Source organism: Strigops habroptila, chromosome 6 (genome assembly GCF_004027225.2).
Source record: "Strigops habroptila isolate Jane chromosome 6, bStrHab1.2.pri, whole genome shotgun sequence".
Classification (NCBI taxonomy): Eukaryota; Metazoa; Chordata; class Aves; order Psittaciformes; family Psittacidae; genus Strigops; species Strigops habroptila.
The window spans coordinates 51450531-51465486 of NC_044282.2; the positions used below are offsets into that span (position 1 = coordinate 51450531).

A 14956-nucleotide genomic window follows, 5' to 3' on the forward strand; every position below is an offset into this window, starting at 1 on the left:
CTTGTAATATGGAAATTCTCATCCACTGCAATGTAAAATACCCTCTTTCCAAAAACCTTTGAGCAATCACATAGAGGATTTAAAGCTTTCTTCGTGTTATCTGTTATTGGATTACTCTTGCTCTGACACTCAATGATTTTTTTTCAGACTTGGCTCATGTTTATATCTTGCTGTGCTCTTGTTCAGTTGAAACTGAAGCTATTCTTTATCAGATAACGCAAATATCAGTATATTAACTATTATTAGCAGATGTCCCTAACCAATAGCTGTTTGCTTCAGATTAGCCCAAGTCTCCCCATTTTTTGAGATATATAGCTGGTATTTTGCTGTCATGTTGTGTGCAGTAGAATCAGTACCCTCAGAATAAGACATTCTGTCTGAAGCATTTATATGTTTCCTCCTTCCCAACTCTGCACTGAAATTCAAGGGTTTTCTTTGTCTAACGAGACAAGCGTATGGAACTGAAAGCACCTCAGGGGAAACCACCTCCAACATATTCATCCTATTTAGTAATCTAAACCTACCTTCCTGAAATTCTCTCCTACACCTCTCTAAACATTAGTAACAAACCCCTTTAAAAATACTAATTAAGTTTTTAAAACTATATAAACTCACAGAGGATTCTAAGAACATCTGAGTACAACAGAAAATTTCAACTGCATATTTTAATAGATGAAACATACATGTCAGATTTTATTAATATTACATAAACTTTAAAAGGGCCTCATATTTCCATTAAAACTTCTACTAGTAAACATTCATTATAAATCCCTTTGCTATCAAGTATTCACAGGAGTATTCTTAAATAAATGACTAGCAAATACTGCAACATTAATGTCTAAAAATACCATAAACCACAAAGATCAAACTATCAACCAAAAAACTGAACATACATAAAAACATTTCAGATGTTTTCAAGCAGAGTGATTCTATTTGAAGGCTGGTAAAAGAATCCGGTATCATTTCAGATAAGGATGAAGCTGCTGTTTGGGCCTAGCTTTTCTTGACAGCCCAATCCGTATGGGGCCCTTGCATGTTTTAAGAGGCTGTACTCTTATAACTTCACGTGACAGAAAGTATCCTATATTAAAAAAGAGAAATAAAAAGTGAAGGTAAACCCAGAATTCCATATTATATACAACAGAATTACATAAATTAGATGAACATTAATTGCGGCTTTTCAGTCCTTTACTACATTCTATCCCATCTCCATTTGATTCAGCTGTGGAGAGTCTGACTACTCTTTTGGGTTGAAATCGAAATGCTAACATTAGATTCCTTTTGATTAGAAAGATCCCTGACCTAACATTACGTAACTTTCCTAACAGACTGGCAAAACCGTACAGTATGCTGCACATTACTATTCTGGGACAGAGGGGACAGTGGCAACACTTACCACTAGTCTGAGGGATTTAGATGTACAAATCCAAATTACAGGCCCGAGCATCAGTCTACTGGTGATAATAATCATGATGTCTTGTCCTGAGCCACTCATTTTACAGAAAGTGGGGCAGGAGGATGTGGATTTTGTGTTCCGCAGTCGATTAGGTAAGGTATACACCATCTAGTAACCTGCAGCATGATTCAGTCACCCTTTAGAAGCTGTTCTGTTTTGCATAAAATAATATACTCAGTGGGGAAGAATAGAAGACCATGACCTTGTAAACTAGGGATTAGGACAATATGTTGTCCAGAAGAAGCAATAATCAATCACACAAGAAGGTGTCAAATTTCTCAAGATCTTTTCCAGTTCTATTTTCCATTATTCTACGAAATGATGAAGCACTGAGCAATAAGCTAGGATATCAAATAGTGAGCCCATCAGAGCCGTAAGCACTCAGCTGGAATCCTACTAAAGGGAAAAAAAAAATTACCTAAGCCTTTCACAAGAATTTTAAATGATGGGATAAAAAACAACCCCAAAACTCCATTCTTAAATCAATGATGAGATAGTAGTGCTGATATGTCTTTTGTAAGATTCATAAGTGTCAGTTGGAAGAGGAACTGCATGCACTAAAAGTCAGTCAAGTGTTATGGGTTTATATGTAGCCAGTAAAGCACAAGTCAGTCATGCTGAACCGTAAAACTGCTGAAGTATAAATCCTCTTGTCCCACCTAGGTATCTCCTCTTTTCAGTCAGTTTCTGAGGCAACAGTCACTTCATGTGACCAAACAGTGGGATGTAAAACAAAGAACTCATTGGTACCATCAAGTAGAAAATCTCTACCTCCTAATCTTCTAATGGGAATAATATGATGGATTAAGCCATGGAGTTTTGGCAACTAAATTGGCTAAATTAGCAGGCTTGGATTCCATAGCAGAAGCAGTGTTCATATCCAAGATACATAACCAACCCTAATCATATAAGAGCACATGTGATGGCTCAGAATCCTACTGAAAAATAGAGGGAGACAGGCACACATCAGCAAAACTTCAGACATTAACTCCTATCAGAACAGTAAATATAATACTCCATCTGACAAAACCAGCTATAGTCCTTGCTTCAGAATAATCTCTTAGGCAACGCTCAGTGGCAACCATCTCTGCCAATCATAGATTACAGCACAGAAGCAATGTACCTCCTTCTAGGAAAGAAGATACTCAACAGTTCCCTATTTGTCATCAGCTGAGAATGCCGATGAGAGGAATGTTATATTTTTTCAGCTTCTTCTACTGGAAGTATATTAGATACCTGTTGATTTTGACAAAGCGTTGGAAATAAGGTATAGAATGCCTTAGAAATATGCCATTGTCTTAGAATCCTGCATGATTTCTCAGCAATCATGGGATACAAAGAAGTCAGTCATTTCTAAGCCTGCCTTCCAATGGTTTCTGGAGAAGCTCAGATGGGAATTTAAAAAATACTAGCAAGCAATGTGAAGGGAATAGTTACTGCTATGGAGAAAATGTCTGGTTTTCTTTGCCCTTGGTGCTATGGCTGAAAACAGGAAAAGAAGAAAGGAAAGACGATCCAGATTCAGTCGTCTTCTGATCTTCTGCAGGAGCTACAATGTTCCATCTTGCAAGCTTTGACGCCATCTGAACAAAACTTCCAAGAACAAGATGTTACTATCAATCATCTTGTGCTGTTATGCACAATACAGCATTCTGGAATTTGAATTTTCTCTAAGCAATAATAGCACCTATTACAAAAGTCAGAAAGTAGAATCCACCTGCTCCAAAAAAAAACCCAACAAACACATAAACAAACAAAACCAACTAACCAAACAAACAAAACCCAAAACACGAAAACCACCAACAAAAACCGAACATATTATAGAGCAGTGATAAACTGTGACAAATAGTGATAAACTGAAAAACATAGAGCATAATTCTCTGTAGCAATTTGTATTTGGTATATTATCAAAAGATGGCATATCTTCAATAAAAAACAGGTGAGAACACCACCAGAGGTCATATGAAAATGTTCAGGATTTTCAGTCTTCTCATTTCACAGACTGGCCTGAATGAAGGAAACAACTTTCTGAATTCTGAGAACAGCAAATCGTGCATCAGTTTTAAGAGCTGCATGAGGTGAAGATCAGGATTTGGCTTAGTGAAACAGAAATTATCTATAGTCTTTTCCTTACAATGTTTTAGTATTTCATTGCAAAGTAAACCAATAGCCTTGTTTTAATAAGTGTTTTCAAGTGTTGGGGGAAAAAAAGGCAAAATCATGCTTTCTGAAATGCTAATAAGCAATTGGCAGTATCCTTCTGAATTTCCTTCCACAGTACGTCCAAAAGTGCAAATCTTCCAAGAAAGATATATCAAATCACGTTCTCCTGGTAGTGTATCTTCACTGTATCACAATGATAGGAGGCCCAAAGAGGTTTGTTCCAAATGGCTCCAAAACAAACAAGGAACCCCACACTATTAAGAGTTCTTTTCTTCTGTCCAAAGGACAAAAACTCCCATCTGCATGACTTGCTCTGTGACCCAAGCCAAAGATAAGACAGCTTCCTAGCAACCTACGATTAAACAAAATGCGATTGCTAAAGAGAGGAAGATATAAAGGGGAAACACAAATACAAATGTTTGAGAAACAAGTATATTAGCACTGGTATTTGCGGTATAAACAGAAGAACAATATTACTCTTACCTCCCTCTTTCTGTAAATTACAGTTTTGTTCCTTAAGAAGCGTGCAGGATAAAAAAGCGGGGTCCCATGTGTATGGCTTTTTATACGCTGTATCAAAATAGCCTTAAAACAGAAGCATAAATACATTTAAGATTGTAACTAATTTCTATAAACAAATAATTACATTTGTTTCATCTAGTTACCAAATTGTGGTTCTTGTTGATGTAAAATGTGTATGTGCACATTACAAGAAATATTAATGAAGCTAGAAAGTCTCATTCTGAGAGGCTTGTCAAAAGCTATCCATGCACCTCAGGAAGTTCTCTGCATAGATGAAATGATGCAGTTTTTCATCCTCTGATGACGTCATTTTCTCCACTTGGATCTTTATTCCACACTTTGGCAGAAAAGTGACCACTTAGAGAGCAATTTATCCAGTATCTGTTAGGTTTTCATTCTCTAGGGCAAGGCATTCAGGTGTAACTCGCAGCACATTCTACTGTGAAAACTCTACTGAAGAGAACTCCCTCCAGGGCTTTTCTGTGACACTTTTCCAATCGTTTCACAAACACTAATTACCTTTATAAAACCCCTGCAATCTTCACCTAATAAATTTAGAGCCAACTCCCTAAGAAATTGATTTCAGATGCCAAATCTGAGATGGCTATATTTTAATCAGAATATGACCAAAATATATCTCTTATTGATTTTATTTGCAGCTGTGAGAACCCATCACTTCTGCAAAACTAAATTTCAGGTACAAAATCTAATATGCACACTGTTGGAAAAGTGTTTGAATAATTTATTTATCATATAAGAGACATCTGTAAAAGAAGATACGGCATTCAACTGGTTCTTGTAAGTGTTCAAGGTCAGGTTGGACAGGGCTTTGAGCAACCTGATGTAGTTTAACATGTCTCTGCTCACTGCAGCCGGGGGTTGGGCTAGGTGAACTACAAAGGTCACTTCCAACCCAAACTATTCTATGATTCTATGATTCGATGACATCAGTTGTAAGGAAACAGTTGTCTCCTTTGTGAATATTGTATCAGGTGTTAATGGAATCTCTTCTGTCTGTGAATGGTGCATCTTACTGAGTCTTTGACTTTTAGGGATTTTAGGGCTTATCAGGATGAAATCCAAGACAAAAGAAATAATCTGTAATAGAATTTTTATTAAGACAGGTTTGAGCAAGCCTGAAACTGACTGACTGAATTCTGAGCTACAACTGCTATGGCACAGTGTGCAGACAGCAGTAGTAGCGCAGGCTTTTTGCATTTGGCTATTCATAGGCAAGTACATTTTGTCTGACCAACCTTGTGCATTTCAATGAAAACTCAGTTATTGTCATGGAATTATTTGAGGAACACACCTTTACAGGAAATCAAATATTGCATAAAATTTAAATTTGCTTATTAGCATAATAACCAATAGTTCCATGTGCTTACCTTCTGCAGCAGGTGAATGCAGCAATTCTTCACTTGACAGCATTGAAATACAACATTCCTCAGATATTTTTTGGTCTTCATTTTCATTTGATATCTTTTTATTTAATGAACTTTCATTAGTGTCAGTTACATTTTGCCTTTCTATAGCACTACAGATTGTAGGAGAAATACACCTTTTCTTTTGAGAAACACTTGTCACTTTTTCATCTATCCCCTCAGAACTATTTAATTCACAATAATTGTTGCGTGAGTTTGTTTCCAAACTACATAAATTGTTTTCATTTCCCTTGCTAATTTCATGAAACATATGTAGCTCTTCTAGCACTAAATCAAATTTTCTCTTCAGTTCAAATTCATATGTGATTTTATTTTCTAAACGTAAATACTGATCTTTTACATCTTCAAGACATCCATTGTTCATTACAGATAAATGCATTTTTAATTTCTCTTCTGCAGCAATGAATGTTTTAGCTTCATCTGCTGAATATGAAATAATCAAGTTATTCATTACAGTCTCACATTGACTTTCATTAGTTACATGCATTTGTTCATCGTTTATCTTCTCCTGTTCTTTTACATATTCAAGATGTTGTTCCAAAGTTGCTAGCTCCGAACTGGCTGTTTCCTTTGTCTGTGTATGCCCTTGCAAAGAAAACTGCATCATTTCTTTAGCCTGTAATGGCAAGTGTGTATCTGCCATGGCAGGACTTCCTGTGGTTGGATATTGAATAGCAGCAGGATTTTTTTCACTTTGTTTTTGTTTGTCTGAACTTGAGGAACTCCCACAGAGTCCATCTTCACTTACTACTCTGTCTTTATTGACAAAAGAGCTGCTGTCTAATGGCAAAGTGACAGACTGATAAACATTTGAGGAACTAGGAAACAAATTTTCAAAATTTAAGTAAGTATTTTGGTTTTCCACTTTTTCTTCTTTATTTGTTAAATGTGTGCTATATGTATCTATTTGTCTGCAATATTCAGGTTGGTTATCTTGTAACAAGAGAGAATGACAGTTTTCCATAGCTGTTTTTGGCTGCTCAGGTAGAATTAAGACATCATTTGATTTAGTGGGCAAATTATGAACCTCTTCTGAACTGGTGACTGCATTTTCTTCAGACAATCCTTTTTTGGCAGAATTGTCATGGTTTACAACTAGGATCTGGTCAAAGTCTTCAGAATCAGTAGTAAGGGGAATTTTTTCATACATGTCAAATATAGAGAAAGATTTTTTTGAAAGAAAATTATGAGAACTTATTTGCAACTCTTTTGACTTAACACATTCTTTTCTATCAGTATTTATATAACCAGAAGTACCTAAGTATTTTTTCATACTGTACATGACTTCATCTGTGACTTCACTTGCAGATGTTATGCCAGTTCTATACCCAGTTTTTCCATGTTTCTTAGCTTCACATAGAGCAAAAGGGAAAGCTTTAAATATTTCCCCATGAAAAGAACTATTAAACACTTCACTTGGTTTCTTCTCCTGCTTTACTGTAGTTACTGATATTTCCTGATTTGCACATTTACTATTTACCTTTTCAAATTTCACTTGTGAGTGGGCAGGAAAGCAACTCCAAAATCTAAGATTTGCTCCTATCAGATACTGTACTTTTGTGATATTGCAGCAATACCTCTTGTCGAGTGAAGAACAATCAAAAGCACCCTGCAACAAGATTATGCATTTAGCAACTAAAATTTGCTTTTTCATACCATTTTTGTGACTGACTGACCTCAAATAGGTGCTAAATCCTTCACTCCCCCTGGGTAAGAGGTGGTGCTTTCTGACATGTCTTCTCTTATATAATCCACTTTTTTGGTCATGAAAGAGTGTTCCTTGTTTTAGGATGGTGAACTCTTGTTCACCTAAAGATGTAGAAAAATGTCTTCTCTGGCATTCATTGTGAAAGGCAAAACCAACACTTTCCACAAATTTGGAACTTACAAAGCCTGGGTAAGTTTCATTTTTTTTATAAAATTCTGTGGTTTGCCTCAATGTATTATCTGTGCATGAGTTTAACTGATCTTGCTTTCTCTCACATAAAGGGTGTTTCTTCACTTGCACAGACTTTCCTTCAGTTGCCAATGAAGTATTTCTGCCATTGAGAAAGGAAGCAAGAGTTGCCTTTAGCAGCTCAATCTTCAAACGTTTTGAAATAATAGCCAGCAAACAAATGTGTATTTTATTATTGTGGTTCCTATCTATATTGCTTTTTACTAACTCTTGAGCATCCCACTGCTCGTTCAATGTTTTATAAAAACGAAACTCATGTATAACACTGTAATCCTGACACATGGGCATATCTTTGTATGGAGATTCAGGCCATGTCCTGACCCATCCAAACAACATGTTTTGAAACAAAAGCTTCGATTTGAACATTTCCTTTCCCCTAAATATATTGCAATTCACTTTTGTAACCGGAAAATTCTGTGCAATAATGTGAGGACAATTCCTTTCAAATATGATGGTTTTAGTAAAGTGTCTTTTGAAATCAAGTATTTCTTTCGTAGAGAGTCGTGATTCTGCTTCATACAAACTAACATCAGTGTTGGAATTATGCCCACCACAGTTTATGTCCAACTTACTTTTCTCTAACACTTCTGTTATTACTGGAATACTTGTCTGTATATGATGAAATGTTCCCTCATTCTCATTACTGCTCTTCCTCCCCGTTCTTTTCAAAAGATCATTACCACTGACGCATTTCTCATTCTGAACATTTCTAGCACTAATGTAAAGGTGAATCTTTGACTTCTGGTCATCATCACCTTCTGAATTCTCCAGCATTTGATCTTTGAAATCAATTTCAGCAAATATCTGATTACATTCAATGTCAGTGCCGTTGCCACTGAAGTAAGTTACAGAGACTTTTCCTCCTTCTGCCAAAGGACTGTGCCCTTGTTTGCTAATTGGTGGGCAATTATTTTCTCTAAGTTCAGAACCAACAGTTGAAACTTTTACACTTCTATCATTTTGCAGTTCTTGTTTCCCTCTCTCAGGTATTTTTTGCACACTGTGTATCCGTTTAGACTGCACCAAAGATGGTTGGCCTTGACAATTCTTCCAGTCTGCCTCCTTCAAGTGAGTTGATGTCATTTCACTATTTTTTTTATTCAAAATGCTAGGAAGTTGAAAATTGGGCATTTCCAGTGGCTGCATACTTTTAAAGGGCTTTACTGTTGGAATGGTATATGATGAGCTATTTTTTTCTTTACTATCTCTTTCTGCAGTAGTTTCATTATCGCTGCTGGAATAATTTTTATCTTCTATAGCACATACTTTTTTCAGAAAATTATTTTTCTGATGTTTTATGTGTGAAAACATGGAACTGGTACCACATAAAAATGGAATTTGCAGAAGCTGGTATTGTTTCCACTTTTCATCTGAGACAGACTTATGATTTAACAATTCCATCTGAAATGAGTCTCTGTTTAAGGATGTAACTGAAGAATTTTGTTTGAGTTCATTTTCACCATTTCTTTTATTGTTCTGTCCTATACTGGTGTTCCGCTGCACTTGAGGTGGATTTAGTACCTGTAGATTTTTACAAGTGTTGGCATCACTGAGCAACTCTGCTTTGAGAAGCTGTCCATGCACATTCAATGAAATGACATCTTCTGTAGTACTTTGGTTTTCATTCTCAGGACGCCATTTTTTACTGGACAGCTTATTTTCTGATACGCTACATGGCAACATTTCATTATTACAAATTTGAAAATGGACAAAATCTCTCATACAAGTTTTTCTTGCTGTGTCACAACTTTGCTTTTGTAATGCCCAGTTGTTTTGTCTTTCCAATAAATATATATGTTCACGTGGTGATGTCTGGTATCTGTTCACGCAGTGCGTGCTTAGCTCTAGCTTTTGCTGCTCCTCTTTCTCTGTGCTTTTTTGATTACTTTCTATTTTAATTCTCTTTGGGGATAGGTAGCATTCGGTTTCATCTGATGATGCAGAAAAAAATCTTTCAGAACATGTATTTTCCATGCTCACAAACATAAGGAAGTTCTACACTTGCTGATACAGTCCTGAAAATTAAAGAAATGTGAAAGTATTAGGCATAAATGATCTTGTAATGAATTCCAAATGTACAGGACACAAAGTCAGTAATTCTATCATCTACCCGTTATCCCATAGATATTTGTTCTGTATACATTCCAGGCCTGAGAAAAAAGCAGGATCACTGAAGAACATTTAAAACCAAGATCTAGAGTTTAAGATAGTAGTAATTTACTAAATTTGCAGAGTTATGCAAAATTAAAGGGGGTGATAATTTCACTGTGTTAACAAGTTAAAGAGATTTATTGCATTTCTCATGCAGTTGTCACACTGCATTTTTGCCAAAAATGAACCCTGTGAACAAATATCAAGAAAATAATGCCCACTGATGCACTCTTCAGGATATGGGGAGTGGACCCTTGTTAAAAGCTGAAAGAAATTGCCAGTCTTGTCTTCACAGTGTGATAATTTGTAATGTGGAACTGGAGGCAAGTTTATCAGAAGACCCCAGGTATGACAAAACACTGTATCAGGTTGTATCCCCATATACAAAGAAACAGTGCTGTCTCAGGCACAGATCTAGATTGTTAAATGTACTGGTGCTCCTGATGCTGAAGTGCATGTCTCTTTAAGTCAAGTGCACTCAGCAGTTCCATTTAAAAACTGATCTACCTAGTGTGTGGAATATAATTTGAGCAAAATGAGATTTCATCAACTGAGGGAATTTATTGTACTTGCAGCAGACTGGTTCACCACTATGTCTGAACAACCCAGTCACCGTGCAGAGTTGACCTCAGAGAGCCAACAGGAAGGCGCTCAAAACGTTTCATGAAGTATGTAATTGACAGAGTTAACTTGTTAACCAGGACTGCATGATTAACGAAACAAGTGGCATTCCTAATTTGACAGATTTACTTCTGTAAGAGCACGGGAAAATCCATTTTGGCAAGAAACACTCCTGCGACTGTGGGATATAGTTGTGAAGTCCACAGAGTGATGAATCCCCAGGCTTCTGGGGTTTTCGCCTCCCTCCCCCTTGCTGCAGATGACAGGACCATTCTGTCCCGCCCCTGAGGTGGTTCCCCTCTCTGGCAGACAGCAACCCTGCTCCCTCCTCTTTGAATTAAGTAAGTTTTACCAGGAGGGAAGCCATCTCTCCCTGCTGGTTTGTATACCCTTTTGTAAGCTTTTCTTTTAAAGGGACTTTTTTTCCCTCCCCGCAGCGGAGTGGCTTCTCTCTCAGAGCCCCGACCCGCCCTGAGGTACCTCCCCTCGCTGCATCCCCCAGGGGCGCAGGGGTCCCCTTCAGCCCAGCTGCCCGCCCTCTCTGGGGGCTGCCTCCTCCCAGGGCTCGTCCCGCCCGGCACCTCGCTGCCCCCGAGAGGGGCCCTTTCGTTTGGAAACCCTAAACAAGGTTCACGCCTCCTACCGACCTCAGGGCCATCCGCCCAACCCGCCGCCCCGGGTGCCCCACGGCGGGAAGAGCCCCGGTGGCGGGACGAACCCCTCCACCGCCCCGCCCCGCCCCGCCCCGCCCCGCCCCGGCCTGGCCGCAGCACCTCACAGAGCGCCGCGGCATCTCAGCGCCGATGTGTCCCTCCGCCAGAAAGGAAAGAGGCCGGTAGCTTCTCCTCGAGCCTACTGGGATTTTTGTGCCAAAAGCTGCAAGCTGAGGCGGATGGCTGCCAAGACGCTGTAGAAACTGCACTGTGGTTGGAAAATCCCTTCATTGGTGCCTGAGGAATGAGAGTCACCAACTAGAGCCAAGCAACCTGCCACCAATTATTTCTACAGTTATTATTATTTTCCAAATTGCATAACTCCAAAAGCAGGAGATCCCACATGTGCAAACACTCATGTCCACAGCCCTTCTCTTCCATCCTCTTCTGTTGAACACACAGCAGAAAAGACATTGCTTCCCTTGATTCCAGAATCTAAGGGTGCCTGCAAGTATGCGAGAGAGGGACTTTTCATCAGGGACTGTAGCCATAGAGCAAGGGGTAGGACACAGGAAAATGGCTTCAAACTGAAAGAGGATAGATTTAGGTTAGACATAAGGAAGAAATTCTTTACTGCGAGGGTGGTGAGGCACTGGCACAGGTTGCCCAGAGAAGCTGTCGCTGCCCCATCCCTGGAAGTGTTCAAGGCCAGGTTGGACGGGGCTTGGAGCAACCCGGTCTAGTGGAAGGTGTCCCTGCCCATGGCAGGAGGTTGGAACTAGATGAGCTTTAATGTCCTTTCCAGCCCAAACAATCCTATGATTCTAGGATTTTTTTTTTTTTTTTTAATCTTTTTTTTTTTCTGGTCTTTTTTTTTTTTTTTCCTTCACAGTCACAAGCGTTGATTCAGCCAAGGACTTTATTCCAGAAATAACAAGTATTCATACAGCTATGTGCTTTTGAAATAGGTGTTTCCTTTTCAACCACTGAAATTTCATGTCCAAACGGTTCTTTTTTTTGAAGTTTGCACTAAACCAGCAGGTTGCTTTAGTACCGTTAAGGATTGGCTATAAAAATAGAAACATCCTTAGGGCCTGTGGCTGCAAATATATTTTTTTAAAGGTTTATCATCCATACTACTGTGAACAAATCCACTGAAGCCCAGCAGATCCGTTGTTCCTGGTAGTAAACGTTACATGCAGGAACTGTGTAGAACTAAGCCTTAAAATGCCTTTCTCTTCAATATTTCTGCTTTTGTACGTAAATCTGGCTAATAACTGCCTTCTAATACTTAAGAAATGTTACTAATTGAATTAATCTTTATTTAACAAGGTACGGTTCCTGTCTGTTTTTAAACAACAAACAGTCTGACTGAAATCAATTAGATTACATTCACATTTTAAAATAGTTAAAATACCATATGGAATGAAGGTCATAATATAAACTAGAAATAGGATTTTTAGGAATGTAAGAGAGATGCACCCTGACACTTATGTTTGATACTCTTCTGCATTGGAATAGCATCTAGGAAGCATTCCTGGAAGACAAATTACTGTATTTTTTCTGAAGTGGAAATGCCGCAGTGTTCACAACTGTTTCTAATGTCTTCTGAGTAGAATATTCCCCCATTTGCCTGACAGTGGGAAGTCCCTTAGTATGCATGGTAGGTTGCAAGTAAATAGGAGTCAGTTTAAAATTACTCATGTCTTTGAACAGTGAAAACAACCAGAATTAAATGAAAAATAAAGAAAACTGCCTTTTTCTTGCATCTACACAGCTATAGATCAAGATTGTTTATTAAACCCTGCCCAGTTGTTTCACATCTATGGTTTACTTTGTTGTTAATAACTTAGATACCTAGCATATGGTGACAGACTTCCACTGAAGCATATCCTGTATGCTCTGCACTTTTCAATTTGCAACTCATGAAAAAAATATACTACTTGTTTACTGATAATACAAAATTAATATAGCATATTTCTACTAATGGAGTGGAAAAAAGACATAATTGCTTTCCTGCTACTCAGTTCCATAATATTTTAACAGGATACAAACACCACATTTTTGTTGTAGAATTTTGGTAATTTCAATCTTTCACTTTCTTTCAAATGGTTACATCTCCACCACACTTATCAGTTATATATTATTTTATAATGCAGGTTGACAAAAAGTGGGTTGTAGAGCAGCTTTTTGACAAAGTCAGCAAAGAAATTTTGGGTTCTAATTGAGTAAGCAGTTCTCAGAAATACTCCTGCACTTATTTAAGTCTCTTACAAAAAGTTCTGTAGCTCTCATTCTTTTTTATTTTTTTATTTTTTTTTAAACTCGAAAAGAAAAACATTGAAAAATATTAAAACAGAAAGGTCAGGAATAAATATTAGGAAATTAAGTTAAATATCAACAAAGACAGCACCAAAAATAATTATGCTAAAATATGACAATCTTGATTGGTCAAGTGAAACAGTGCAATTTGGCTCAAGTGCTTTATTTCAATTTAGCCTTGTCCTTACAATTCATTGTAAGTGAACTGCCTTTTTAGAACATGAAATTTCAAGACTGAAAGACTGTTGTAATCTATCATGTTTCTGTCATGAACTGTAATGCTAAAAACTTTCCAGTCTGAAAGTAGCTCACCTTGTAACACTGATGCATCAAAGGTCGGAACTAAGATTCCAAAGGGAATTGACTGCTCTACGAGGAAAAGATTCATTTTGATACCTGTCTGATGAGCACAATATTGGTCATTAATGTTCTTAAGACTGTATTTTACGAATCACCTTTTTCTAGTCGTCTTACTGTCACATGTCATACAATCACTTCATCATTAAAAGTATTCATTAAAAAGTTGGTGTGTGAAAATGCTTCCTATACTTTTGATCACAACTGCTGTATCTGTGGCTCTAATTCATATTCTTCCTATCCATCCATGTTTGGAAATACCTTAAATAAAAAACTTAGTCCTTCCTTCTGCTCTAGAGCAATTCATATTTTCTGCTCTAACTGTTAAGCTTGCTAAACTTTCTTATATAATAAAAATAGAACTTCAACTTTACCCAATGTACTTTAAATCACAAGGAAGCTAATGTCTCTCTGTATGCATTGCATATATTAATTCCATATTCTCAGCAGCGTGTCCATACTGACTAAAAAAGAAAGCATCATGTAGGAGGTACACTATGTTGCTGTCAGCTTCCATGTGTGTGCAAGCAACAGTCCTAGTGCGATTTAGTGATGTGTTGGTCCTTCAAAGCTGGACCTGGAATAAAACTGTCCTGAAAATCACAGTCCTTGAAAAGTTTTTGAGGACAAGTTTACGAACTGCTCAGTGGCATTTCTTGAGATGCCATTATTTTTATATTTCCTCCCACTTTTTATTTTTTCTTTTTGTTTCTGCCATTATAAATGATGACAGCTCTTTCATGACCAACACAAAGTCCTCAGAAAAGAAGGAAGCTTTTCCAAAAAAACTTTTTTTTTTTTCTCTTGAAGCCTCATACAGATCTAAATTGAAAGGAAAATACTGCTGTAAAACAAGGGGAACAAAGTGTATGAAGATCCACTGTGAGACATCCAGAAAGCATTGTATTTAAGAGTAATAGAGAAATGCAAGACAAAGCCCCTCTTTAGCTCTTGGGAAAAGGAGTGCATCTGACACATATCCTCCTCTGCCTGCACTGGTCTGTCACTGCTGCTTGACTGCCACGATAATGTCTTGAATTCTTTGAAAATAGTTCAGTGCTCTGATTTCCACTGGTAACAGACTCTTGTGTTGCTTTCAAAAGGAGTTCTTTTACATCTTGAGGGATATGAAAAGAACATCCTTAAGAGGCGTGTAAGAAATTAAGCCAGCCTTATTTAACTGTAGGGTGAACCATGCCTCTCTATGACCCCTCTATTTTAACCACTACAGTGAAGTCACTGCTTGACTGCCTCATGTCCTATGCATTTGACAGCTGTCACTTTGAATAAAAACTGCTGTTTATTGGAC

The 14956-nt window shown here is 37.7% G+C and overlaps 1 protein-coding gene across 3 annotated transcripts; it reads right to left on the reverse strand.

Moving 5' to 3' along the window:
* Positions 1 to 726: 726 nt before the first annotated feature.
* Positions 727 to 11240, reverse strand: RAD51AP2 (RAD51 associated protein 2). Of its 3 annotated transcripts, none has more exons than XM_030490670.1 (4): positions 11089 to 11240; positions 5530 to 9558; positions 4103 to 4204; positions 727 to 1081 (listed from the first exon to the last, which is right to left on the reverse strand). In XM_030490670.1, the coding sequence occupies exons 2-4, from the start codon at positions 9527 to 9529 to the stop codon at positions 960 to 962; spliced, it is 4224 nt and encodes a 1407-aa protein (XP_030346530.1). In that variant the 5' UTR covers positions 9530 to 9558; positions 11089 to 11240; the 3' UTR covers positions 727 to 959. The 3 variants fall into 3 exon arrangements, with proteins under 3 accessions (XP_030346530.1, XP_030346531.1, XP_030346532.1); XM_030490671.1 differs by having other exon boundaries at positions 998 to 3049; XM_030490672.1 differs by lacking the exon at positions 727 to 1081 and adding an exon at positions 3393 to 3971.
* Positions 11241 to 14956: the final 3716 nt, after the last annotated feature.

Bases quoted from the DNA above. Each gene is read 5' to 3' on its own strand.
- RAD51AP2 (XM_030490670.1), bottom strand. From the start codon at position 9,529: ATGTTTGTGAGCATGGAAAATACATGTTCTGAAAGATTTTTTTCTGCA. The intron at 4,205-5,529 runs GTAAGCACATGG...TTCTGTTTTAAG, and splicing joins GCATTCACCTGCTGCAGAAG to GCTATTTTGATACAGCGTAT. The intron at 1,082-4,102 runs GTAAGAGTAATA...TTTTTAATATAG, and splicing joins TAATTTACAGAAAGAGGGAG to GATACTTTCTGTCACGTGAA.